General features: G+C 39.2%; 1 protein-coding gene across 6 annotated transcripts in view; it reads right to left on the reverse strand.

The window, feature by feature from the left end:
- The window catches only part of FERMT2 (FERM domain containing kindlin 2), an 84,316-nt gene extending 58,658 nt beyond the window's left edge, over window positions 1–25,658 (reverse strand). For all 6 annotated transcript variants that reach the window (XM_045450992.1, XM_045450991.1, XM_045450989.1 and 3 more), the window contains exons 1-2: window positions 25,329–25,658; window positions 24,747–24,912 (exon numbers count right to left, since the gene is read on the reverse strand). In XM_045450992.1, coding sequence (XP_045306948.1) covers window positions 24,747–24,903 — 157 coding nt within the window. In that variant the 5' untranslated portion in view covers window positions 24,904–24,912; window positions 25,329–25,658. The remainder of the gene's footprint in view (window positions 1–24,746; window positions 24,913–25,328) is intronic.
- Window positions 25,659–26,356: the final 698 nt, after the last annotated feature.

The raw sequence follows: 26,356 nt of genomic DNA on the forward strand, positions 1-26,356 counted from the left end.
ATTAACAAAGCTACTAATAAACAACTGGCTCTGACACCACTGCAAGCAAGCCATGCAAACCGACCAGGCCAGTCCACATCACAGGCCACGGTCCTCTTGACCTCCAAAATAAGACTTTCCAACTCTTCCATTGCACCATTTACTTATACTGCCTAATCACTCCTCTACCAAACTTAGAGGATCTTCCCTCCTTCACTTCACAACCAGACTGACTGAAACAATTACAGGCACAACTTGTTTTATTGTACTTGCTTTGCGGCAACCCAGCTTTGAGCGAATCTACTGGCACCATTTTTCCAAAAGCATTTGCTCACTCTGTGCTTCTGTTACAGTTTGGTAATTCTTGCAATATTTCAAACTTTTATTTTTTGTTACAGTGATCTGTGATCAGTGATTATGACTTGCTGAAGGCTCAGATGATAGCATTTTTTAGTAGTAAACTATTTTTAAATTAAGGTATGTATACTGTTTTTTAGACATAATGCTACTGCATACTTAACAGACTATAGTGTAAACATAACTTTATATGCACTGGGAAACCAAAAATTTCATTAGACTATATTATTGGGATATTCATTTTATTGTGGTGGTTGAGAACCGAATCCAAAGTATCTCCAAAGTATGCCTCTATTATAAATTTTATTATCATCAGGGTCTAAGACACCACTGGGCAATCCTAGGTTTCTTTCATCCGCTGCTATATTTCAACCTTCACAACCTTCCTCAAATTCATGACTATCCTCCCTCCTTCTAGGTAGATAATCATGGATTCTACTTCAGAAAATACAGAAACTATCAGACTGGAACTATTTCACCTACATGCCAACCAAATCTAAAACCCTCTTGCATTTGAATCTGTACAGATCTTCTGCCTTTGTGTTATGACAAAAGAAGTGTCTAAGTGTCTATTTATCTCAAACCCATCCTATTAACTATGCTCTGCTGCTCTTCCCACCTTCTAGAAACCACACTTCTTATACCGGCCCCCTAAGGTATCTCATCCATTCCCATGGCATTAAATGGCATCTATACACTTAACATTTCTAATTTTTATCTCCAGCCCAAACTTCTGCATAGAGCACTAGCTTATACAACCTACTGCCTATCCCATAGCTCCATCTGGATGTTTCGCAAGCATCTCAAACTTAGTATATCCAGAACAACCCAATTTTCTCCAATCCCTACTATCACTAAATAGCACTAACTGCCAACCCAGTTGCTCAAGCCAGAATCTAGAGGTAATGGATTCTTCTTTCCCCACCATCCCCCACATTTATCAGCAGTCCTTTCAGTTCAACTTCCCAAACTCTCCAGTTTCCACTGGCATGAACTTATTTTGTTCAGGTCACTATCACCTCTTCCACTGACCACTGGAAGAGCCTCCTAACCAGTCTCCTGATTCCATTCAGCACTTCCCACATAATATCCAAGGTGATCTACTCAACACTCATGTCATTCCCCTGCTGAAAAGACTTTAACAGCTTCCAAATGCACTCAAAATAAAATCCAAATGCCTTATCACAGTCTACAAAGCCCCACACACTATGGGTTATTTACTTCTCTGAGTTTACCTTGTGCTACTTACCCTTCCTCTGCTTCAACCACACTTTCCTCCTTTTATTCCAAGAACTAACAACCTCTTTCCTGCCTCAGTTGCTGTGCACATGCTATTCTACTCTGAATGTCTAAATACCTCTCATCTTTCAAATTTTAGTTTAAATTTCATGTTCCCAGAGAAGGCTTTTTCACCACCCTAAGATAAACCTTCCAATATCCTATGTCCCTCCATTATCCTCTATTTCAGTACACTGTGATACTGATGATCAAAATTTGTATTCGTTTTGTTTGTTGTTCATGGGAGGGATAAGTGTTTTCTTCCCTACTGGATTATAATCACTAAAATGAAAACAATGTCTATTTCAACCACCATTATACTGCTAGCACCTAGAACACTGCCTGGCACACAATCCCTGATAAATGAATAAATCTTCATATTGAAAATTTTAAAGACCCTTCATTACTACCCCAAGAAAACATTAACCCCAAAGACACCACCAAGAAAAAACCCATTTTGTCTTCAACTTTAGAACTGAAACATGCTTCTATACTAACCAGAAACACAAGGGAGATTTCCTTAGACATGGGGAAACCAAACTGAACTGACTTCCTCTTCTTTCTCACATCTTTAAAAAGAATGAACTACTTTGTCCAAGACAAACCCTACTGTATGAAATGATTATGTTCCAAAAGTTCATTTACCACAAAGAAACATTATAAACAATAGCTACATTCCAAATCAGACTGTTACACAAATCTAAAATAACCCAAGGTATATTACTAACAATATTATATCATACTAAACATGTATCACAAGTTTTTTGGGGGAAATATGTAGACAATGCTTCAACTTGAGATGTTGTAAGGAAAACTGTCACCAGTGGCATCTACACAATCTGGGTTAGAGAGGGAAGAGAAGACTGCTGGTAAGCTGTGGGGAAGATAAGGGCTTCCTGCTAACCTAGGGTCCTTGGCTTCTCCCTGTCCTCTTTGCACAACTCCAGGAATTAACCTGCCTCCTTCCTCTTTTCCAGCTGTAATTTGTTGTCTTAAGCCAAGGTTTCTTACATTTACTAAGCTACTGACAGAAGAGTTTTAGTTTCTGCTTTCCTCTCTAACTGCTGAAATATACAAACTCTTCTAATGTTTCTAATGAAATGCCAATAATGTATAAAGACATTAATGTATAAAGACAGGGTCTACAAGTAAAATTAATGCTTCAGTAAGTTTTAAAATTCTATGATGTTATCCCTAATATCTACTGAAATGTAAGGACATCAGATATTAATTTCACTATTCAATCACGTATTCTTTTGTCCTCAGCTCTCCTTCCTCCTCACCTTTCAGAGGTGAGGATGCTGAGGATCCCCTCCCTTGATTTTAGGATGTTCCTTCTTGTTCTTGTCTCTTTAAGTATTCAGACCTTTAAAAGGCAAAGAGGAAGCAAAATGGATGAAAAATATTATTCTTCAGGTGCACAATCAATAAATGAATTAATAAACATTTTCCAAGTATTTACCATTTGCCGCACTAAGCTAGGCCACAGGAATATAAAATTAGTAAGACCTCCCATCCTAAGGCACTTACCATCCCAGGTAAGGGACACAGACCAGCAAAATGAGCTAAAAAGGTAAAAGAACAAAATGCCACAGAAGCAACCAACTATAAGGAAACAGATGAATTGGGCTCTGAAGAAGAGGTGACATATTACCTGGAACTTAAGAGACATGGGAGTTCCAACACATGCTAAGAGGAACTATACTACAGACCATGGAGGCTCTAAATCAGATTATTTTATGAAAGTAACTATGATGGGATTGTGGAGAATGAATCAGAAAAAGGAAGAGCCTGGCAGCAAGAAGTTTACTGCAATGTTCTGGAAGCAGGATCCGATTTAAGGCAGAAGCTGAAAGAGAAGGAGCCAAATATGATGAAAATATATAAGTTAGAGAATCACAGGTCTTAATGATAATGACTATAGATCAGAGAGGACAGTTGGAAAGTGGAGAGGAAATCTAGAAAGCTCCTAGCTTGAGAATTAAGTGGACAGTAACAAAAGCACTAAGATTTGTTCATTGAACATTTAATATATATGGGTAAAACTTAACACATTCTCATTTAATTCTCACACAATGCTAAGCATTAAATACTACTAAAATCCCCGTTTTAGAAATGAGAAAACCAAAGGATAGGAGTTACATAACTTGGCCAAAGATCATAAAGCTAGTATATACAGAAGCAAGACTCTGAATCCAGATCAATGTGACTTCAGAAGTGGCATTCTTTCTTTTTAAGTTTTAATCACCCGGTGCCCATCACAAGTGCCTCCTTAATCCCCATCATCCATTTTACCCATCCCTCCACCCTCTGGTAACCATCAGTTTGTTCTCTATAGTTAAGAGTCTGTTTCTTGGTTTGTTTTTCTTTTTCCCCCTCTGCTCATTTGTTTTGTTTCTTAAACTCCACATGAGTGAAATCATATAATATTTGTCTTTCTCTGACTCACTTATTTCACTCAGCATTATACTCTTTAGCTCCATCCATGTCATCGCAAGTGACAAGATTTCACTCTTCTTTATAGTTGAATAATATTTCACTGTATATATACACATCTTCTTTATCGAATCATCAATTGGTAGATACCTGGGCTGCTTCCATATCCTGGCTATTGTAAATAATGTTGCCATAAACTCAAGGGTGCATGTATCCCTATGAGTTAGTGTTTTTGTATTCTTTGGGTAAAGAGTGGCAACCTTAAACAACACTCCATTAACCAAGATAAAATTATTCAGAGGAGAAACAGATTTGGACCTGTTAAACTGAAGTCAAAGGACTAATGTTAAGATTGATTTACATTTCACAGTGAAATCCTGATGATTATCCTGCACATTTTGTATAGGAAATATGTATTCAGGAGTGAGAAAGAAGGTAGACTGGACATCTGCAGGAAAGTAAAGATTATTAAATACAGCGGAAACACCAGGTCTTCCCAGAGGGAGCAATGAGAAGTGAGATAGGCTTCATATGGGGAATGTATTTCCTCCCTTCCCTTCCTTAGCACCCGCCTTTCCTCCCCCAGAGCTAAGTGACCTGCACTGGTAAGAATACTATTTTGGGATAGATTTCAAAAAGTCTTGAAGGCAAATGGCTACAGCAGACAGTAAAATTCTGGTGAGAGGTTCAACAAACTTTCCATGAAGTCTAACCTCACCAGACCTTACCGCAACTTGTTTAGCTTGTGCCTTTCCCCCACCAGTTATCACAGAGCTGCTATGAGGCTCGTGTAAACTGGGAACTGAAAATGTCCTCAGAAATCAATCCAATCCAGGGCCCCTGGGTGGCTCAGTCGGTTAAGGGTCCGACTGTTGATTTCAGCTGAGGTCATGATCTCAGTCATGAGATCGAGTCCCATATCAAGGCCCAGCATGAAGCACACCTAAGATTCTCTCCTTCTGCCCCATCCCCCTGGAGAGAGAGAGAGAGAGAGAGAGAGAGAGAGAGAGAGAGAGAGAGAGAGAGAAAAGAAAGAAAAACTCAACCTAATCTAAATTCTTCCTGTAGATAAGGAAACCAGCTCCAGTGGAATTAGTGACTTGCTTGAGCTCCCACAGTTCCTCAGTAGCAGAGATGAGATCAGAATTCAGTTATCACAGATATCTAACTGATATGTCAACTGAATAGTCAGCATGAAAAAATGGGTTCAGGGACGAAATTTAGGTTGATCCAGTTCTGCCCAAAGTAAACACTGCCTCCCTGGCACAGAGAAACCTTATCATCAGAGAGACTGCCACTCTATTAGGGTCTCCAAGAGGTTATGTGGAAATAGTCATTCAAACCATTCCATTTCCTTGTTCTAATACTATCCATATGTATTGGAATACCAACTTATTGATATATAATGGACCCCATCACCCACCACACACTTACCAAGAAGCTAATCAATTCGAGATATATACTAAGAAAAATAAGAAATTACACCAGAAAATTATGAACTAGACCATGAAAATTGTAATTCAAGAGAGGGAGGGGCTGGTCATAGAGGAGGTCCTGCCTAGAATCAGCCAAAACTACACAAGTCTCTCATCAGGTCAGTCTCTAAACACCAAATGTGAATGTATATGTAAATTATGAATGTTTCAAACTGATTTAACAGCAAATATAAACATACCTCATTTTATTGTGCTTCACTTTACTGCACTTCACAGATAACTGTGGTTCTTAGAGATTGTACATTTGTGGCAACCGTGTGTCAAGCAAGTCTATCTGCAATCATTTTTCCAACAGCATTTGCTCACTTCATGTCTGTCACATTTTGGTAAATTTCACAATATTTCAAACTTTCTCATTATTACTGTATTCGTTATGGTGATCTGTGATCCCTGATGCTACCATTGTGTAATTATTTTGGGGTACCACAAACCATGCTCATATGACGGCAAACTTAATTGATAAATGTCACATGTGTTCGGACTGCTCCACGGGCCAGCTTTCCACCATCTCTTTCCCTCTCCTCAGGCCTCCCTATTCCCTGACAATAACAATACTGAAATTAGGCCAATTAACAGCCCAGTTATGGCCTCTAAACGTTCAAGTAAAAGGAAGTGTTGCACATCTCCCACTTTAAATCAAAAACTATAACTGATTAAACTTAGAGGCTGAAAGCTAGGTCTCTTGTGCAACACAGCCAATTTGCAAATGCAAAGGAAAAAATCTTCAAAGAAAAGTGTTATTCCAGAGAAAGCAGGAATGATGAGAAAGCAAAACAGCCTTATTGCCGGTATGAAGAAGATTTTAGTGGTCTGGATAGAAGATCAAACCACCCACAACATTCCCTTAAGCCAAAGCCTAATCCAGAGCAAGGCCCTAATTCTTCTATTCTATGAAGACTGAGAGAGGTGAGAAAGCTGACAAAAGTTTGAAACTGGCAGAGGTGACTCATGAGGTTTAAGAAGCCAACTTCAGAATATAAAAACGCAAGGTGAAACACCTAGAAGATGCAAGTTATCCAGAAGAAGATTTAGTAGCTAAGATTAATGAAGGTAGCTACGCTAAACAAATTTTCAATATAAACAAAAGAGCCTTATATTGGAAGATGTCTTCTGCGACTTTCATAGCTATAGCTAGAGAGAAGTCAATGCCTGGCTTCAAAGCTTCAAAGGACAAGCTTACCCTCTTGTTAGGGGCTTATGCAGCTGATGACTTTAAGTTGAAACCAATGCTCATTGACTATTCCAAAACTCCCTAGGGCCCTTAAGAATTACGCTGAATCTACTCTGCCTATGCTCTATAAATGGAACAAAGCCTGGATGACAGCACACCTTTTTACAATATGATTTACTGAATATTTTAAGCCCAACGTTGAGACCTACTGCTCAGAAAGAAAGATTCCTTTCAACATACTACTGCTAATTAAAAATGCACCTGGTCCCCCAAGAGCTCTGATGAAGATGTACAATGAGATTAACGTTGTTTTCAAGCCTCCTAACACACCATCCATTCTGCAGCCCATAGATCAAAGTGTCATTTCAATTATCAAGTCTAATTATTTAACAAATATATTTCATAAGGCTAATGCTGCCATGGATAGTTGAGTCCTTTGATGGACCTGGGCTAAGTAAATTGAAAATCTTCCGGAGAGGATTCACCATTCTGGATGCCATTAAGAACACTCCTGATTCATGGGAAGAGATCAAAATATTAACATGAACAGGAACAGGAGTTTGGAAGAAGTGGATTCCAACCCACATGGAGGACTATGAGGAGTTCAAGACTTCAGTGGAGGAAGTAACTGTAAATGTCGTGGAAACAGCAAGAGAGCTAGAATTAGAAGAGGAGCCTGAAGGACTAAATTGCTGCAATCTTGTAATAAAACTTGAATGGATAAAGTTGTTTCTTATGCATGAGCAAATAAAGTGGTTTCTTGAGGTGCAATCTACTCCTAAAGATGAACACAAAAGGACAACAAAGTATTTAGAATAGGACATAAGCTTAGTTGATAAAGCAGCAGGAGGGTTTGAGACCATGGACTCCCAATTTTGAAAGAAGTTCTACTGTGAATAAAATGCTATCAAACAGCATCACATGCTGCAGAGAAATCATTCATGAAAGGAAGAGTCGATCAATGAGGCAAACTTCATTGTTGTCTTAAATTATTTCTTTAAGAAATTAACTGGGCCACACCCACCCCACCATTTCAGCAACTATCACCCTGATCAGTCAGCAGCCATCAACATCAAGGCAAGAGCCTCTACCAGCAAAAAGACCATGACTTACCGAAAGCTCAGATAGTGGTTAGCATTTTTAGTAATAAAAGTATTTTTTTTAATTAAGGTATGCACATTGCTTTTTTAGACATAATGTTGTTATTGCATACTTAATAGACAACAGCATAATGCAAACATAACTTGTATATGCACTGAGAAACAAAACAATTCTTCTGACTTGCTTTATTGCAATATTCACTTTATTGCAGTGGTCTGGAACCAAACCAGCAATTATCTCTGAGGTATGCCTGTAAAACTCAAAACGGTTTCTGTTAGCAACTATTTAAATATTTTAAGAATGCATATACTAATATGCAAAATTAAGCAGAACTTTAAAACAAGTGAAAACCGCAAACAGGTGTCAATAGCAAATAAGCAATCTAGAAAAACTATGTAATCACTTTTGGTTTTATATTTGAGATTTATGTTATTATAAAATTAATACTCTACCATCTAAAAATAATTGGAATACCTTCCAAGTCATTTCCTCTCTTCCTGGTTTGACTCTTCAAAAGTCTAAATTAATTTTATTTTAGAGGATGACCCTCCCCTCTTCCAGAACTACTCTTTAACAACATAATTCTCAGTAGTACATTCTACACTCCATCACAACACCATCATCTAAGACTTAAGTTTCTATAATATAATCATTAATATTCTACAAAGAAGTATATTGCTGATTTTCCATAGCTATTAAAAACAGAAACAGACTGCATAAAGAAAGTCCCAACACTACCTTAGCTAACATATTTTGTTAATCAATAAGGTACAAAAAAAAAAAAAAACTGGCAATGAAGCATGAAAATATTTCATAACTCCATAATTGTCCCCCATTCCACTCCACTCCATCCAACAAATTAAGGGAAGACTACACCAAGATCATGCAAATAGTAATTATATTAACCTAACCTTTAAATCTTTGAAATTGGATATATCTCCTCGAATCCTATTCTGTTTCTTCCTCTCCTTCAGTTTTTCTTGGAACTTACCTCTTAAGCAGCTATTGAATTTGTCCCTTTCTCTCCTTTTACATTGCCTTAGTTGAAGTCCTCAACATTTCTTGCCTGACTACTATAATCCCATTTTTTTTGCAAAACTAAGTTATCTTATAAAATGTAAATTTGGGGGGCGCCTGGGTGGCTCACTCGGTTAAATGTCCGACTTCAGCTCAGGTCATGATCTCGTGGTTCATGAGTTCAAGCCCCGCGTCGGGCTCTGTGCTGACAGCTCAGAGCCTGAAGCCTGCTTCAGATTCTGTCTCCTACTCTCTCTGCCCCTCCCCTGCTCATGCTCAGTCTCTCTCTCTCTCAAAAATAAAATAAACATTACAAAATTTAAAAAAAATAAAAAATGTAATTTTGGTAATTTTACTTCTCTACTTAACTTTCCAAGTTCCTCTCTTGCTAGTGTTTTATAGGATCTTAATAGGTTACACAAATCTTAACCATCTGTGCCCCACATCCCTCTAGCTATCCCCAGCTACAACTCCTGCTTTGGCCAAGTCTGTGGCATAACTAGGTGTTTCAGAGCTCCTTGCCTGGATACTTTTTTCTTTGCCCACTCAGAAGGTGATAAAGTCCTACAGTAGAATCAGCTCAAATATTACCATCTGAGTCTTCACTGACCCTCCTGTCAAAACAGTTAAGGTACATATTAGCACTCTGAATAAGACATTACACTTCATTATATTTTAAATAAACAACTTCAATTGAGGGTCTTTGAGCTTATTCATCTTGTATCTCAAAGACTGAACCCAGGGTATGGCACCCAGAATTAAACCAATAAACATGTGTAACAGGGGTACCTAAGTGGTTCAGTTGGCATCTGATTGTTGGTTGCAGCTTGGGTCATGGTCTCATGGTCTGTGAATTTAAGCCCACATCGGACTCCATGCTAGCAGCATGGAGCCTGCTTGGGGTTCTCATTCTCTCCCGCTCTCTCTGCCCCTTCCCAGCTCGCTCTCTCTGTCTCTCTCTCAAAATACACTTTAAACAAACAAACAAACAAACAAATAAATAAATGTAATAGAGAGGCAACATGTTAAAAAATCTTAATATGGAAAATTGTTATTACTCCATGACAAAAGTTTTTGTCAAAGATTAAAAACTCTGTCAGTTTTAGGTGAAATAGGAAAATGAAAAAATAGAAAAACTGGTATTAAGTGCAGTGTAATTTAAAACATTAGAAACATTGAGAACTGCTACATTTCTTTGTAAAAATTTATCAAGAGTTGTTTAAACAGTGCCCACCTATGCCTTGGCAAATCGTTGTACTCCTTCTAAGTTTGGGTCAACTTCCAACATTCTATCCTTTGCATTTTCAACGTCATGAAATATCTCTGAGAGTTCCTTCCATAACAATTTTTTTTGCTTGTGTCACTTTGAGACATTTTCATCCTTCTTGTCATACCACCTTCCTCATTTATGTCAACTTATCTGCCTTCACTAAATCCCTTTGGCTGCATGTCAGGTCTCTCAATGGTGACAGCATCCACAGTCCATGGTGAGCTATTTCTTCTACAATTCCCCATCCATGTGTGATTCCAATTTCACTCCCAGTATTATCACTCTTTGTTTCTTTGCTGTACAATTCCCACTGTCAATGATCCATTTTTGTAAAATATGTCGTGAGTTTATTAGTGGAAGACAAAAAGGCAACACTGCCCCACACTGTGGCTATGCATGAACTGTGTAACAAATATACAGTGACCAACCATGGGCAGACTCTGAAATAAGTGACATGAGCGGTCACTGGGTCACAATGCACACCTGTTATTTACATAATGAAGAACAAGGAGTTCTTACTTCAAGCAATTATTCATTCTTAAAGTATGGTGGTAACTAAAATGGGAACCCTGTTGTTTGGATGGCTGGTGCTACTGACCTAAACCCTGATAACTGAAATGTGTATACTGAAAGTATACAAAGCACTGATGGTTTCCAAAAATCTATCTGGTATGTCATTTTCTTTTTAAAATGGTTTTAATCTGTTAGCAGATGCTGTAAACTGCTTCAAAGTTTACACATCATTCAAATTGCCAACATACTCCTTTTTTTTTTTTTTTTTTTTTAAGTAGGCTTCATGCCCAACATGGGGCTTGAGCACACAACCCTGAGATCAAGACCTGAGCTAAAATCAACAGATGCTTCACATGACTGGGTCACTCAGCACCCCCAACTGCCAATATATTTCAGTTAAAGTACCCCATTCAAGGGGCATGTGGGTAGCTAAGTTGGTGAAAAGTCTGACTCTTGACTTCAGCTCAGGTCATGATCTCACAGTCTGTAAGATAGAGCCCCACATAGGGGTCTGTGCTGGCAGCATGGAGCCTGTGTAGGATTCTCTCTCCTCTCTCTCTGTGCCCCTCCCCTGCTCATACACACTCAAAATAAATAGACATTTTTAAAATACGAATTAAAAAATAAAGTACCCTATCCAACTTTAAATTTAAAAAATGATTATTTTTACATTAAAGCTTCAAAGACTGACTGAAGTGGATGGATTGATCAATTACAGAACACACTTAGAAACTAAAAAGTCACAAATTGGTATTTCTTTGATATAACTCACTGACTGAAAATTTAGGAATTGGGTCATCAAAAGAAAACAGAATCAACTAAGCTTACAAATTGCCTTTTGAAGTTATTCAGCAACTCAAAATAATGTCTATCAATTTCAATGTGTTACTTAATACTACAAAATATACTAACCCAAAGTAGTTGAGAAGCTTTATCAGATCACACAAACCGTGCATGCAACTACACAGTGCCCACAAATAGAGGGAAGTATGCCAATTATTCATTTCCAGTGGGTGGGTAACTTTCTATCCAATCCTAAAGGCTTACTACTAATTTGGTTCAACTTGGCTTAATTCCTAGAAGACTGGACTGGGGAGTTCATGAATTATCAACATCTGACAAATTCTAAGACAGTAACATCAGGGTTGAATTTACCAGTTAGTATTTGACTCACAAATGTACTAACTATATTTGTCTTTTAAAGGTGATCAAAGGTGCTAACCATTCTACAGTTCAAAAAAGAAGTAATTTAGTGAGAATATTTTATTGGCTTTGACATTTTAAATTTATCTCAGAAAATACTAACAAATCCTCATACAGGAGTCTAGACTACTGAAATAAATATTTCTTGGAATCCAAGAGGTCTTTACTGCTTACATCTTATGTTACTGACATTCATACTTGAATGAGCTTCAAATTGGAAAAAATCTGAGGTCTCTCCCTGTTTAAAGTCTTGACTGGTATCTCACAGCTCTTAGTATATATAACACTAAATCTTTTAAGCCTGGTTTATAAAGCACATTAAGCACTTATTTCTTATGCCTGTCAAGCCACTAGTTCCCCAGGACTGCTCTTCCCTCATCAATAGACTTCTTTCAGTTCCTCAAATGGCCATCCTCTCTCACTCCACCTCTCATGCTGGTACTTCTCATCTTCTCCCAACCTGTTCTTCCCCCAATCCATGCCCTTATGCTAACATCCTCTGCCATTCTTCTGGCTAATTCCCACTCCACCTTCAACTCTCAGCTTAAAAGTAATTGCCTCCAAAAATCCTTCCCTATATACCAGAGGTCAGGTAACCAAGTAGACACTCCCATAACTATTTCAATTATCAACACTCATCAAATTATAGCAATTACTTATTTAAAGATTGTCTTGCCCCTACGACTACAAAATGAGTGAAAATAAAGAATGAGTTAATTTTGTTCACTTCCCATCTCTCCCATTTGTAGTACAATGTCTAGCATTCAGTAGATTCTCATTTAAAATATTTAAGTGGGTGAGTGAAGGAGTAATAGGAAAGAGTATCATCTTCTTACCGAACTTTCAGGTGTCCTCTCTATAATCTTATCTCCTACTTCTCCAAGCTATTATTCAATACACCATAAATAGTGCAGTCACAATCTGGAATGCCTTTCTTCCTTCCTAACTAACTTTTCACTCTGGCCCCCTTCAAATAAGACCAGTCATTGCTCATTCTTCTAAATCTCCATCATCTTCCTGTACTACTTTTTTGGCATTTCACAACCAGACTGTCAAAGCAATCTTCTGTTTTCATTTTGATACTAGAAAGCTGCTCACATTTTAAGCAGGGACTATGCCCCATTACCGAATATAATGCTTGGCCCTCCATAAACGTTTGCTGCTGCTACTACTGATGAGGTCAAGTTTATGTACCTCTTCTATCCCCACAAAGTCTCCTGCTATATACTGTTATAACCTATCAAAAATAGAGTGTGAGTGTACAGAAGTATATTCATGCAGGAACGTTTATACACAAATGTCCCATCTCACTCTAAAGTCTTTCGTTCCCTGTCTGAGATCTTTAAGGCATTTATTTATTCCTTAAACCCATAAGGTAAGATACTTAATAGTGAGATATTCCAAAGGTCCATCAGGATCCTCAATAAAATAACAATCATTACAAACTAGTACTTACCAGGTGCCCAAGAACCGTTCTACGAACTTTACACATATATATTCACTTAATCCTCACAAGAAACCTATAAGGAAATATATAATTACCCCCATTTTACTTGTAAGGGAATCAAGACACAGCAGTGTTAAATAACTTGGCCCAAGGTCACAAAGCTGATAGACAGTGAAACCAGTATTCAAACCTAGGCAATCTGGCTTCAGGTAACGTATTCAGAAAGTTCAGAATCATTCAACAAAATTCACAAGAGCAAGAAAATAAGGTGTTTCTGGTCAAATACCACATAAATACAGTGAAAACAAAGTAGACAGACTACTTCAATCTACAATTCAAGTTTACGTTTTAGGTTTACATAGCATTTAAAATATAACTGGTGATAACATTTTATTGAGCTCTTACTAATTACCAGGGATTCTGTGAATCCTTTTAATACCATCCTTAGTTCTTATACTAACTCCAAAAACGGGTAAGTAAACTAAGGTTAAGTAAGATTAAATAATCAGAAGTTAAATAACATGCCAAGGTCACATATAAGTAGTCATGTCTTAGACTAAGTTCTTAAACTAACAAAGTTTACCTTTAATGAAAGCATTTGCCTAAACCAGAATTTAAATTTATTGTAAATACCTTCCAGTTCAGCATAATTTATCTATAATTTTGCATACACTGGTACATAAAATCTGCTTCTAAAACATTCTTGTCATATTTTCTTTATAATACTACCAACAGTGATGCAAGGTAGCACAATAAAGTTAAAATACATTCCTGGGGCGCCTGGGTGGGCTCAGTCAGTGAGTGACCAACCTCAGCTCAGGTCATAATCTTGCAGTATGTGGGTTTAAGCCCTTCGTTAGGCACTGTGCTGACAGCTCAGAGCCTGGAGCCTGCTTCAGATTCTGTGTCTCCCTCTCTCTCTGGCCCTCCCCTGCTTGTGCTCTGTCTGTGTCTCTCTCAAAAATAAACATTAAATAAATAAATAAATAAATAAATAAATTCTTAATATGGTAGAGAACAAGTATTATTTGGCTTACCTTTATAAAAGACATATTCTCAATCATTTATAAAATATCATTATTTATCTAGTTCAGTAAAAGGGAAAAATTTACATACCACTAAAAGAGCCTGGACTACAATCATCAATATTATCATCACTGCATTTACAAAGTCTATTCTGAAACACTTCATATTCATTAACTAACTTAATCCTTTAATAATCCTATGATAAAGTTACTATTCACTCCATTTTACAGCTGAGCAGCCAGAGGCACAGACAGGTCACACAGCACAAGGTTGTACAGCTAGAATATAGTAAAGTCAGGACCATCACAGCAGCAGGCTGTCCCCACACCCCAATCTATGCTCCACAACAAGAGCATTCTATCACAGCAACAGAACTCAACACCTTGCATAAAACTGTAAATTGATAACAGCAATCATTTGCTCTTTTTCCAAGTTATTTCTAAATTCAAAGATTAGGAAATTCCACAACTACATTAAAGAATATTAAGCTGGGAAGCACTTATTCAATAGACATCTTCATCTATCATCAATAAAGCTGGCACTTTGTTGGTGTTTTATTCATAAACCTGAGTGTTCCATTAAGAAAAAGATACCTAGGGGCGCCTGGGTGGCTCACTCGGTTGAGCGTCTGACTTCAGCTCAGATCCCATCTCACTGTTCGTGGGCCTTGAGCCCCACGGTTGGCCTCTGGGCTGACAACTCAGAGCCTGGAGCCTGCTTCAGGTTCTGTGTCTCCCTCTCTCTGACCCTCCCTGCTCGCACTCTGTGTTTCTCTCTCCCAAAAATAAACATTAAAAAAAAATTAAAAAGAAAAAGATATCTAAATCATCATTACACTTGCTTTGAAATTACCATCTTTGAAATACTTGATATAGTTTTTAGTTACAGCAGAATATAAAAACTAAGATAGTTAAATACTTGAGAAAAGATTCACTACAGATTATAAAACAGATTTCATCTCCTCTGAGCTAGAGATGATCAGCTTCCTAATTTTGGAATTATATAAAGTTGCCCAAGGAAACACTGAAGGTGGCTGGTCCTCATACAATTAGATAGTAGATAATCAAGTCCAAAAACATGAATCATGAAAGAAAATCCAAATGTAACCTCACATTTTAATCATTTATTACTTATCTTCTTCTCTTATACAGAATAATTCACTTAAGAGCAGAATTATTGAAACTGAGGAAAAAATACAAGATAAAATTTTCAAAACATTTTTCCAGGTAACTCTAGGTAAGTCACTATGAATAAATAGTATAATATTCTCAGTGAAGGAGAGTGGACCAGGACTTGAATAAGGATCCTTTTTTTTTTTTTTTAAAGATTTTATTTTTAATGTTTATTTATTTCTGAGACACAGACGTGAGCTGGGGAGGAGCAGAGAGAGAGGGAGACACAGAATCCAAAGCAGGCGGTATCGAGGCTCTGAGCTTCAGCAGAGAGCCTGATGTGGGGCTCGAACTCACAAACCGTGAGATCATGACCTGAGCCAAAATCAGACGCCTGAGCCACCCAGGCACTCCTGAATAAGGATCCTTTTATCCACAACAGGATTATTTTAGAATGGTGTATCATCTAGTTGAAGGAGTTACCACATTTGAAAAACAATGATCAAAGAACTCTAATAAAATTACAAAGAGAAGGAAACAAATTTAAATGAAGGCTTATTCTGTGTTTACTTATACTGTATAGATAAGGAAATTAAGATTCTGAAACATTGAAAACTCTGATTTAAAAAAAAAAAATCACACAGCTATTAAGTGGTGGGATTAAAGATTAGAACCCAGACTTAATTCCCTCTGTAACATTCCTAGAACATTAAATTCTGAAACTTTTCTTTGATTATTCAAAGATGCTTCATGATAGTATTTGTGACTAAAACTAAGTTTTCTAGTAGATTAGTAACAAATTGGTTTCCACTGGACACCACAGGTTAGGCAGATTTCTTACATATGACAACTTTAAAAGGCTCAACCCAGAGAAGAAAAAATTTGATAAAATGGACTTCATCAAAATTAAGAACTTCTGCTCCTTGAAAGATACTGTTAAGAAAATGAAATGACTACTGGTAGACTGGGAGGAAATACTGCAAAACACATATCTGAAAAAGGACTTGTATCTAAAATACATAAAGAACTCATAACACTCAATAACAACATAATTTTTTTTAAATACAGGCAAAAGGTATGAAGACATTTCACTAAAAAGATATACAGATGGCATAAACGCATGTGAAAAGCTCCCCATCATTAAGGAAATGTGATTTAAAATCATAAAGAGATACCCCTACATACTTATTAGACTGACTAAAATTAAGAAAAATATAAACAAAAGACCTGACAACACCAGTGCTGGGGAAAGACTCAGAGCAATTGAACTCTCAAACTGTTTTCTTCCAGTTCTCATACAGTACTGACAGGCATGCAAAATAATGTGGTCACTTTCGAAAAGATGGCAGTTTCTTATAAATTTAAGTATATGCTTAGCATACTATCCAGCAATCCCACTCCTCAGTAGTGATCCAAGAGAAATGAAAATATATGTTCATGCTAATGTTTACAGCAGCCCTATTCATAATCTCTCCAAACTGGAAATAACACAAATGCCCTTTAGCTGGTGAATGGATAAACTTGGTAAACATCCCTACAATAAACTACACAGAAATAGAAAAAACTGCTTTTACACTCATGACACATAGATGAATCTAAATGTACTATGCTAAAAAAATTTTTTACTTAGAAAAATTTTATATTATGCTAAGTGACAGAAACCAGACTCAAAGCTCCATGCTCTGTGGCTCCATTTATAGGACATTCTAGTAAAGGCAAACTATCAGGGGTTTTCAGGAGTTGGGGTGAAGGGGATGGACTGATTGTAAAGGATACAAGGAAACTTCTTGGAGTGCTAGATAAATCCTGTATCTTGACTACAGTAGTTTTACATGACTACATACATTTGTTAAAGCTCAGCAAATTGTACTAAGAAGGATGAATGTTAAGGTAATGTAAATTGTACCTCAGTAACATAAACATCAACAAAAAACTAATATAAATGCAATTATGCAAATAATTCGTTACAAATGAATTATAATGGATATGAATTTGTAACCACAAACCCAGTGTAGAACATCATACCTCCATTTTAAAAAATCATTTAAAAATATTCCTTTAGAATATTCGCTTAACTCACACAGGGCATATATACCATTTTGTAACATACCATAGCATTAGCATTATTGGTTTTTATTTCAGTAAAATAATTATTTAAATAAAAATACTGCATACATTCACTTTTTTCCAAAACCAATTTCATTAGTTTCTAAACGGGCTGAATGCTTTCATGTGCCAAGAAACAATTTTATATCATTCCTTTGTTATAACTGAATAAAAAAACATTGCTCTTATAAAAAGAATTAATTTACTACTGAAGACCTCATGGTTATAGATTTTTCAAATCTCTGTAATACCATCATCCACTTATTGGTCCATTTGACTTCAGAAATCTTAAGAAAACAGCAGTTAAATAGCTTTTATTACATTTGAAAGAGGTAGGTGTGTGTCTGGAATGATAGCTATTTTTCTCGTTTAGGGGGTGAGAACACAAAGCAGCCCCAAACTAAACTCTGAGGAGTACAAGTCTCTGTTTTCAAAGCTGTAACCTATTAAATAGTCCAGATTACATTTAACTCCTTTTAAAAGCAGTTCCCTTCCTCCCCCCACTCCCCCCCCCCCCGCCCCATTCTGTATATTCAGGGGCTCTCCATGCCAGAGAAAACAGCCCCTCTCATTTGTATAACACTAATAGTTTATAAACGCATTTTCGCACATATTATCTCTTTTAATTCTCACCAAGGCCTATGAGAAAGTGCTTTGTTTTTTTGTTTTTTGTTTTTTTAATTTCCATTTTGTAGACATCAAAAACCCCCTTGGAAGGTCAGATTAGTTGTTCAAAAATCACACACACCAGGTTAAGTGGCAGGGCCAGAATGCTGTTTTTTTTTTTTTTTTAACGTTTATTTATTTTTGAGACAGAGAGAGACAGAGCATGAACGGGGGAGGGTCAGAGAGAGGGAGACACAGAATCTGAAACAAGCTCCAGGCTCAGCTGTCAGCACAGAGCTGATGCAGGGCTCGAACTCACGGACCGTGAGATCATGACCAGAGCCGAAGTCGGCCGCCTAACCGACTGAGCCACCCAGGCGCCCCCAGAATGCTGTTTTTTATTACTCTAGTATCCATTAGCATCTACTACAGCCTGAAGACAGACAACATTATGGGAAAGCTATACCTAACAATGTCTAGTAATACTAGCAACACTTGATAGCCACAATGTATTATTAAAGGAGAGTGAGTAAAAAACAGTTTAGTGACTACTAAACGTGGAATGAAATCCTGGATGGAAAAAACCAAAGGCCATTACTGGAACAAGAGGCAAATTTGAACAGAGATGCGTATTAGACAATACGACTGAATCAATGTTTAATTCCCTGAATTCGGTAACTGTAACATAATACGTAGAGAATGTCCTTGTTCTTAGGTGATACATATTTTAAATATTCAGGAATGAAGGGTTATGATATCTGCAACTTACTGAAAGTGATTCAAAAAAATGTATGTGTGTATAGAGAAATCAAATGGCAAGATGCTAACTGGTGACCTAGGTGAAGATTATACCGTACTCAGTTATTACTACTGAATTTATAAGATTGAAATTTCAAAAGGTGTTGAAGATAAAAAGTAAAACATTAATATTCTCTAAGTTTTCTTAAATAGCTATTAGTCATCTCCAATGAGATCTTTTGTTAAGAAACTGAATTTAAAAAGACACATTATTTTTAGTGCCAACTCTAGTTGAATCAAACAGTATTGGTTCATTTAAAAAACAACAGGGTAGGGGCGCCTGGGTGGCGCAGTCGGTTAAGCGTCCAACTTCAGCCAGGTCACGATCTTGCGGTCCGTGGGTTCGAGCCCCACGTCGGGCTCTGGGCTGACAGCTCAGAGCCTGGAGCCTGTTTCCGATTCTGTGTCTCCCTCTCTCTCTGCACCTCCCCCGTTCATGCTCTGTCTCTCTCTGTCCCAAAAATAAACGTTGAAAAACAAAACAAAACAAAACAAAAAACAACAGGGTACAAAACATGGCAGCAAACAACACATAATATTTCTGAGGAACAGCTCATACTTTTTTAATGCTATGGCAATTTTTAGTAAAATTTACATACTGTCCTTAATTTTAAGAAGCCTAACATCTGCTAAAAACAGATAAAATCCAATGTCCAATTCTTATGGATCATTAACAGTATTCCAAAAAGAGTAGACATGCTGTCAGATAGTACATACTTAGCTAAAATTCAATCCATTTCAATATATATGATTTTACCATTGAGTGTTTCTCCCATCCCATTCCAGAAGATTTTTTTAACAATTTTTTGTAATCTTAATATATTTCACAATAAATGCAGTGAAGTTGCACCATGTACATTATTTTATTTCCATGAATTCAACTGTAAGCCCTCAGGGAAAAACACTGTGGATTTCAATAGCATAGACACCATTTCACTAACAAACATGCCTTCCCCAAGGAGCACTAAGCACAAGTATGAGAATGGAGCTGTCCAGTTAACACATGCCTTTCTCCCTGTGCATCTTGCCAAGCTTCACTCCTAGTACTTAAAGGATTCTTGTGCAACAGATCCCACAATGTAAGCCAACTCTTCACCTGGTGCTCAACTAAAGAAATTTATTTTTAAAGTTTCTGAAGGAAAAACTAGCTACTTTGTACTTCTAGGAGACAATAAACGTATAACTCACAACCACTTTAAGAGATTTTCAAAGGTTATTTTAACTAAAATCTATTTTTTTGTCACATGTACTAACTTCACAACTTAACTCTATCTGAACATGCAACTCCAACATAAATGTACACTATTATTTACACCAAGAACATAACACACTTCAATGCAAGGAGGACTTCTTTCTAAAGGCTACATTCAGAAACATTCCTTAAACTTTCTAGGTCAACTCCATGTATTTCTTTCTAGTTATTCCTGAGTCCACCAATTTGTACTTTCTTTCTCTATATTTTAACCTGATCTAACCGCACTTCTACATTCTTCCTACTCACAGACTCACAGCAAAAAGAAACTCAGAAATCACAATCTAGGGGTGTCTGGATGGCTCAGTCGGTTAAGCATCGGACTCTTGATCTTGACCTCAGCTCAGGTCATGCTCTTTCAGTTCGCGAGTTCGAGCCCCGTGAACTCACAAACTTTTAGACAGAAATTCAGAAAAGAAAAAAAAAAAGTTCAGAAAAGACATTTATAAAGTGATGCTGAAACACAGTGAAACAAAGCAGCTCTTTGGCATTTAGAATCCTCAATACTAAGTTCTGAGTACTACTGAGTAGAACAGTTTTAGTATTTCTTGATCTGCAGAGGAACATCAGGGAATCCCATAAAATTGGGCCTCTTCCTTACAAAACTTAGTTTTGAATACAATTAGCTTATCATTTTATTCTGATGTCTTATTTTTATAATTCTTATCCCTGATGTTCTTTATATTAACTCTACTTTTTTGTTTTTGTAACTTGTATTTATTTAAGTAATGTCTACACCCAACATGGGGCTCAAATTCACAACCTTGAGATCAACAATCACATGCTCTTCTGACTGAGCCAGTCAGGGACCCCTTATTAACTCTTGACTTTAAAATAAAAAACACTCTACAGGTTTGAAAATTATTTTTAACAAAAAGTACAATAAATTTTTAAAATTCTATTTGAAGCTTTCAACCTGGATTTTTAAAAAATAATAAGGTAAAAATAACAATTTTTCATTTTCAGAATGAGGTATAAACATTGAGGGGACCACTGTGGAGATTATTTCTCTAAATCAGCCTAAACTAAGTCCTAGATAGAAAAAGTTTTCTGTGACATCAGGATAGAATTCTCTAAAGCCCGCTTCTTCATAGCATACACTCTTTATTTTCTTTTAAAAGGTCAGTGCAGAATAACATGAGTTTTACACTAAGATTTAAAGAAGCTTTTCAGATCTTTGAATCAAAGTCAGACATCAAAAAATCATAGTTTAATGACCTTAACTTAAGTGCGAAAGTTCTTTATAAAATTCCAACCACGTCGGGGCATCTGGGTGGCTCCGTTGGTTAAGCAGCGACTCTTGATTTTAGCTCAGGTCATGATCTCGGGGTTCATGTGTTCAAGCCCCATGTCAGGCTCTACAATGACAATGTGGGGCCTGTTTGGGATTCTCTCTGCCTCTCCCCCAGTCTCTCTCAAAATAAATAAACTTAAATAAATAAGTAAATAAAATAATGTTGCCGATACTACTAAGGAAGCAATATTTAGTTTTTTTTAGCTTGCTCAATTGAAGTGCCTAAGTTTGGGCTGAACACTGTACCTTCACAAAAAGGCTGACCTTCAAGGGCCAAACCCAGGAGTTGTGTCATGATCTGTTTCTGATCACAGACCTCTTTGAGAATCTAATGAAAGTTAAAAAGCCTCTTCTAGGGGTGCCTGAGTGGCTCAGTTCGTTAAGCATCTGACTTCAGCTCAGGTCATGATCTTGCGGTCCGTGAGTTCAAGCCCCGCATCGGGCTCTGTGCTGACAGCTCAGAGCCTGGAGCCTGCTTCAAATTCTGTGTCTCCCTCTCTGTCTGCCCCTCACCTGCTCGTGCTTTGTCTCTCTCTCTCTTCCAAAAATAAATAAACATTAAAAAAATATAAAAAAAATAAAAAGCCTCTTCTCAAAATACTCCATATGTGCACATACATACAAATTTTTATTATTTTATTTTTTAAAAATATTTATTTATTTAAATAATCTCTACACCCAGCATGGGGCTTGAACCCACGACCCCAAGATCAAGAGTCACACGCTCTTCAGACTGAACCAGACAGGAGCCCCACATACAGAATTTTAATACAATTTTGAAGGGAGGAGTCATCATACAATCTATCAATCCATAGAAATAATTGTTATCACTGGTTACACAGGAAGAAATCCTTAAAACTTAATGCTTCTGGTATTCATACAGATTCTGATGAGAGTAAGAAGAACACCAGACAGGCATCTGGGATCTGAAGATGTTGGTGAAAGCTGCAATACCTTCTGTTCTATGGTACCATAACTTCCAAAGCCATAGAAGTCGGATTCTGGTAAATGTCCATCTCTGCTCAGCAATCCCAAGACTCATGACCCTGTGCCATATCCACCTCTTATCATCTAGATTCTGCAAGCTGCTTTCATCTACTGTAGTTGCTGACAAGTCCACCCAGTCCACCCTTTAAAACCTTCAGGGACACGATGTTTCAAAAGGCAAGCCACAGCAGTTTTAAGCAACTCTGAAGAAAGTTCCTTTTTAATTTGACTAACCTGGTTTGTAAATTTTAGATCCTGCCCTACTGAATTTCTCCTCTTCTCAGTACCAGTAGGTAACAAAATAGTTTACCATTCAAAGAATCTAATCCTAAAACCAGGAGCAAAAAATCATTTAGCTCTACTTTTACCAAACAGATAAGTCAGAATAATGATGAAGCGCACTTTCTATTTGGAAGTCAAAATGTAACAGATCAGTAGTGTTCAGTTCAAGAAAAATGAAAGGTTTCCATGTACACAGCATTTCCTACTTTGCTGGGCTTCTTTCACTGCGTAAAAAACTAAAAAGTATCAACATGAAAAGATTCAGATTATAGTCAATATTAACATCAGTTCTGTCTGCAAATAGTTTATTCTCTGTATTTCTATTTATGTCTGTGATTCTGCAATAAACAGTTCTAATCAATGCAATATAAATATAGAAGTCATTATTTATTCATCAGAAAAAGACTGGCTTTCAAGAACTGTAAGCTGTCTCAGTCACCTTCAACAGCTCCTTTTTCATAATAAGAAACATCTCTTATTGAAACCAGTGTATTAATAAGGTCCACTGATCATATATAAGCAATCTCATACAAATGCTTGTTTCCTTTGAAAACAAAGGAAACACTAATAATTATATTTGTTATTTTCTTCCTTAAATTATCCCACACTAGTGCTGGACAAAAAAGATTCACAAGTATTTTACAAACAGTGATTGATGCAGTCAATCAGATAGGAAAATGTTAACCAACAGTTAACTGGATTAACACTAGGGCAAAAATCTCACTTTCAAAGGACTACCCAGGGGGGCTCGCTTTCCTGGGCTCGGTCTCAGCCCAACAATGCACAGCCCTAAGGAAGAGTCTACCTGGTAAGGAGCTTCTTTTGGGTCCTTCAGTAATTAAACTTCCTGCAGAGATACAAAGAACGTCCACTTAAATGAATTTTGACCTTATTTTGCAAATTCCATTGGGGCACTATTTCCCTAAATTTACAGGGTAGGTATACAACAATCCCTGAGTGAAGAAATATGTTTCCTGATAAATAACCACTTCTCTAATTTTCCAGAGTGGCTTGAAGAATAAATGCTGTGTTTAAAAAAAGACCCCCTCCCCCCCCCCCCCAAAGGCAGTGCCACACCTCACCTTATCAGAACTGCAAGACATACAAAAGGCATGTTAAACTCAGGAAGTCGGACCTCTGAGCATTTCTCTTGTGATAAAATCATCTATACAAACATTTCAGTTGATTTTTAAAACTGAAAATTCCATCACAAGCAAAATATGCACAGCAGAATTTTCTTACAGTCCATATTATTGGATACCCTAGTATTTCAACCTTGTCAGTTTTAAATCAATGTGGTATATACATTTGTACCCAAGCAAATACTGAGTCCCGAATTAGTTTAATTATGCCTGTTTTTTAAGCACAAAATTCTTTTATGAGCTTGTTAATATACAACTGAACACTCGAAATAGCTTATTTAAAGCAGGACTACAGATAGTCAAACACTGCCCCACCCCTCGTAAGAGTGGATGACTGGAACATTTTAATACACTCCATCACGTAGTAGCACAGCTATAAGAACCTTCATACTGGCACCAGAAGTTACACATTTTCCAGTACAGTTTATACTTCAAAGAATTTCTGCATCATCCTCAATACCAGATGTCGCCAACATTCAGGTACACTGAAGGTAAGTTATTGATAACCACAAGCCCTGTTAACGTCCCCCTTTCAACATAAACTTGCGCTCTTTTCTCATTTCTTTCAACGTGAAGTCGCTGAATGCAAAGAAATAGAGTGTTTTCGCAATTTTAACTGTTTACGCAATTAAGTTTATTAATTGGAAGGCTGGAATCACTACATTATGAAATTTTCAAACAGTAACGACGTAAAACAAGATACAAAGGTGAAAAAGTCTGTTTCCTTAAACACTGAAAGACCTTTGAGTTTTGCAAAGTATTTGCGGGATTCCAAGCAGGATTTCCAAAATCCACCCCTCCCCCAGCTGCCTCCCCCTCCCCGCAGCCTCAGTCTGGAGGTCGTTATCTTGCAGCGGCTGGGATGCTACTCACCGAGTTTTTCCACCAACTTGAGCATCACCCCTCCAATGTGCACTTCCCCGGTCACTCTTAGGGTGACATCGCGGTTCAGGTCCGTCACATGGACGCTCAGTTCCCACGTCCCATCGGCGTAGCAGCCATCTGGCATCCTTATCCCGTCCAGAGCCATGGCTCCTTCCTGCGAGCACGGAGGAAATGGCTCTCGTAAGCGTCACTCCCCCAAAGGAAGGCAAGTCCCACCGAATTCGCAGGGTCCGCCGCGGAGCGGGAGAAGGCGGAGGCCCCGAGGGTTTCCGCACGAGCTCGGGAGCGCGGCGGCGGGGCGGGAGCGCGGGCGGGATTGTGCGCCCCGCGCCCTTCCCGGCGGCCGCCCGCGCTCCCGCCCCGGCGGCGGCCCTCGGCCGGACTCGGCGCCGCCCGCCCGCCCCGCGCGGCCCCAGCCTAGCGGCCCTCGCCTAGCGGACCGCGGCGGGCTTCACCTGCCGTACTGCCGGCCGCGCCGCGGCGCCGGGCGACGCCGCCCGCCGGCCCCACGTCCCTCCTCCCCGCCCGCTCTCCCCCTCGGGTCCCCGCCGGGGTCCCGGCCCCTCTCACCGAGCGCTCCTCGCGCTCCCGGCCCGGGGCTCGCGCGGCAACAGGCGCGGGGGGCGGCGGCTCGAGGGGCGGCGGCGCCCGGACCCCCTCCTCAGCCGGCGAAGCGCTGCCTCCCGGCTGCAGCGACTAATGGAGTCCTGTCGTCGCGGCCCCTAGCCTCCCTCCCGGCGCTCCACCCCTCTCTCCCCGCCCCCTCAGTCGGACGGCTCAGGCTGGGCGCGCCTGCTCCCTCCTCCTCCGCCCGGACGAGCAGTCGCGAGCGGGCCGGACCGCCTCGCCCCCTCCCCCACTGTCCCCCGCGGCCGCGCCGCGGGCTACGGGCCGCGCGGACTCCCGGGCTGGGGCGGGGGGGAGGGCGGGGCGGCGCGCGCGGTGGTGGGGGGAGCCGAGCGGGGGAGGCGGGGGGCGCCCGCGGCGCAGCAATCTCAGCCCCGCCGTGCCGCTGCCCTTTTATGGAAATGAAGGACCGGGAGTAGGGATTGAATCCAACATCCGGGCTCTCGGCGGCGGGACCTGAGGAGGGGGAGCGAGGGGAGCGCGGGCGGCCTCCCGCGGGGGCGCGGTGGGCGGCCGGGCGCTGCGTTCCGCGCTCGGGCCTCGGGCTTGGCCGGGGCCCGTGGCGGTGGGTGTCTGTGCGTCCAGCGGGAGAAGTGGGCTTGTCCGTGAGAAACGGCCACAGGAAATTCCCAGGGCAAGGTCGAGTGGAGGGAACAAAGTCCCCCGCCCCCTCCCCACGCCTGGAGCCGGTCCCGAAGTCTCGGGGCGGGAAGAGGTGCCACCCTCCGGGAGCTGGAGAGAGGGGTTTGGGAAGTGAAAACGTTAGGAAGTAAATGGCCAAGCTAGCTTGCATGAACATCCCACAAAAGAATGAGAAAACCCAGAGGGAGGCGAACCACAAAAACTGCTTTGCAAGCAATGTCCGGCACAATCAGCAACTCCTACTGGACTCCCAAGAGTTTGCGCTGTTAACCCGTTCGCAAGCTCCAGCCAGAAGCGAGTCAAATACCCTTAACGATGGTCATTGGGGG

This window comes from Leopardus geoffroyi, chromosome B3 (assembly GCF_018350155.1).
Source record: "Leopardus geoffroyi isolate Oge1 chromosome B3, O.geoffroyi_Oge1_pat1.0, whole genome shotgun sequence".
Classification (NCBI taxonomy): Eukaryota; Metazoa; Chordata; class Mammalia; order Carnivora; family Felidae; genus Leopardus; species Leopardus geoffroyi.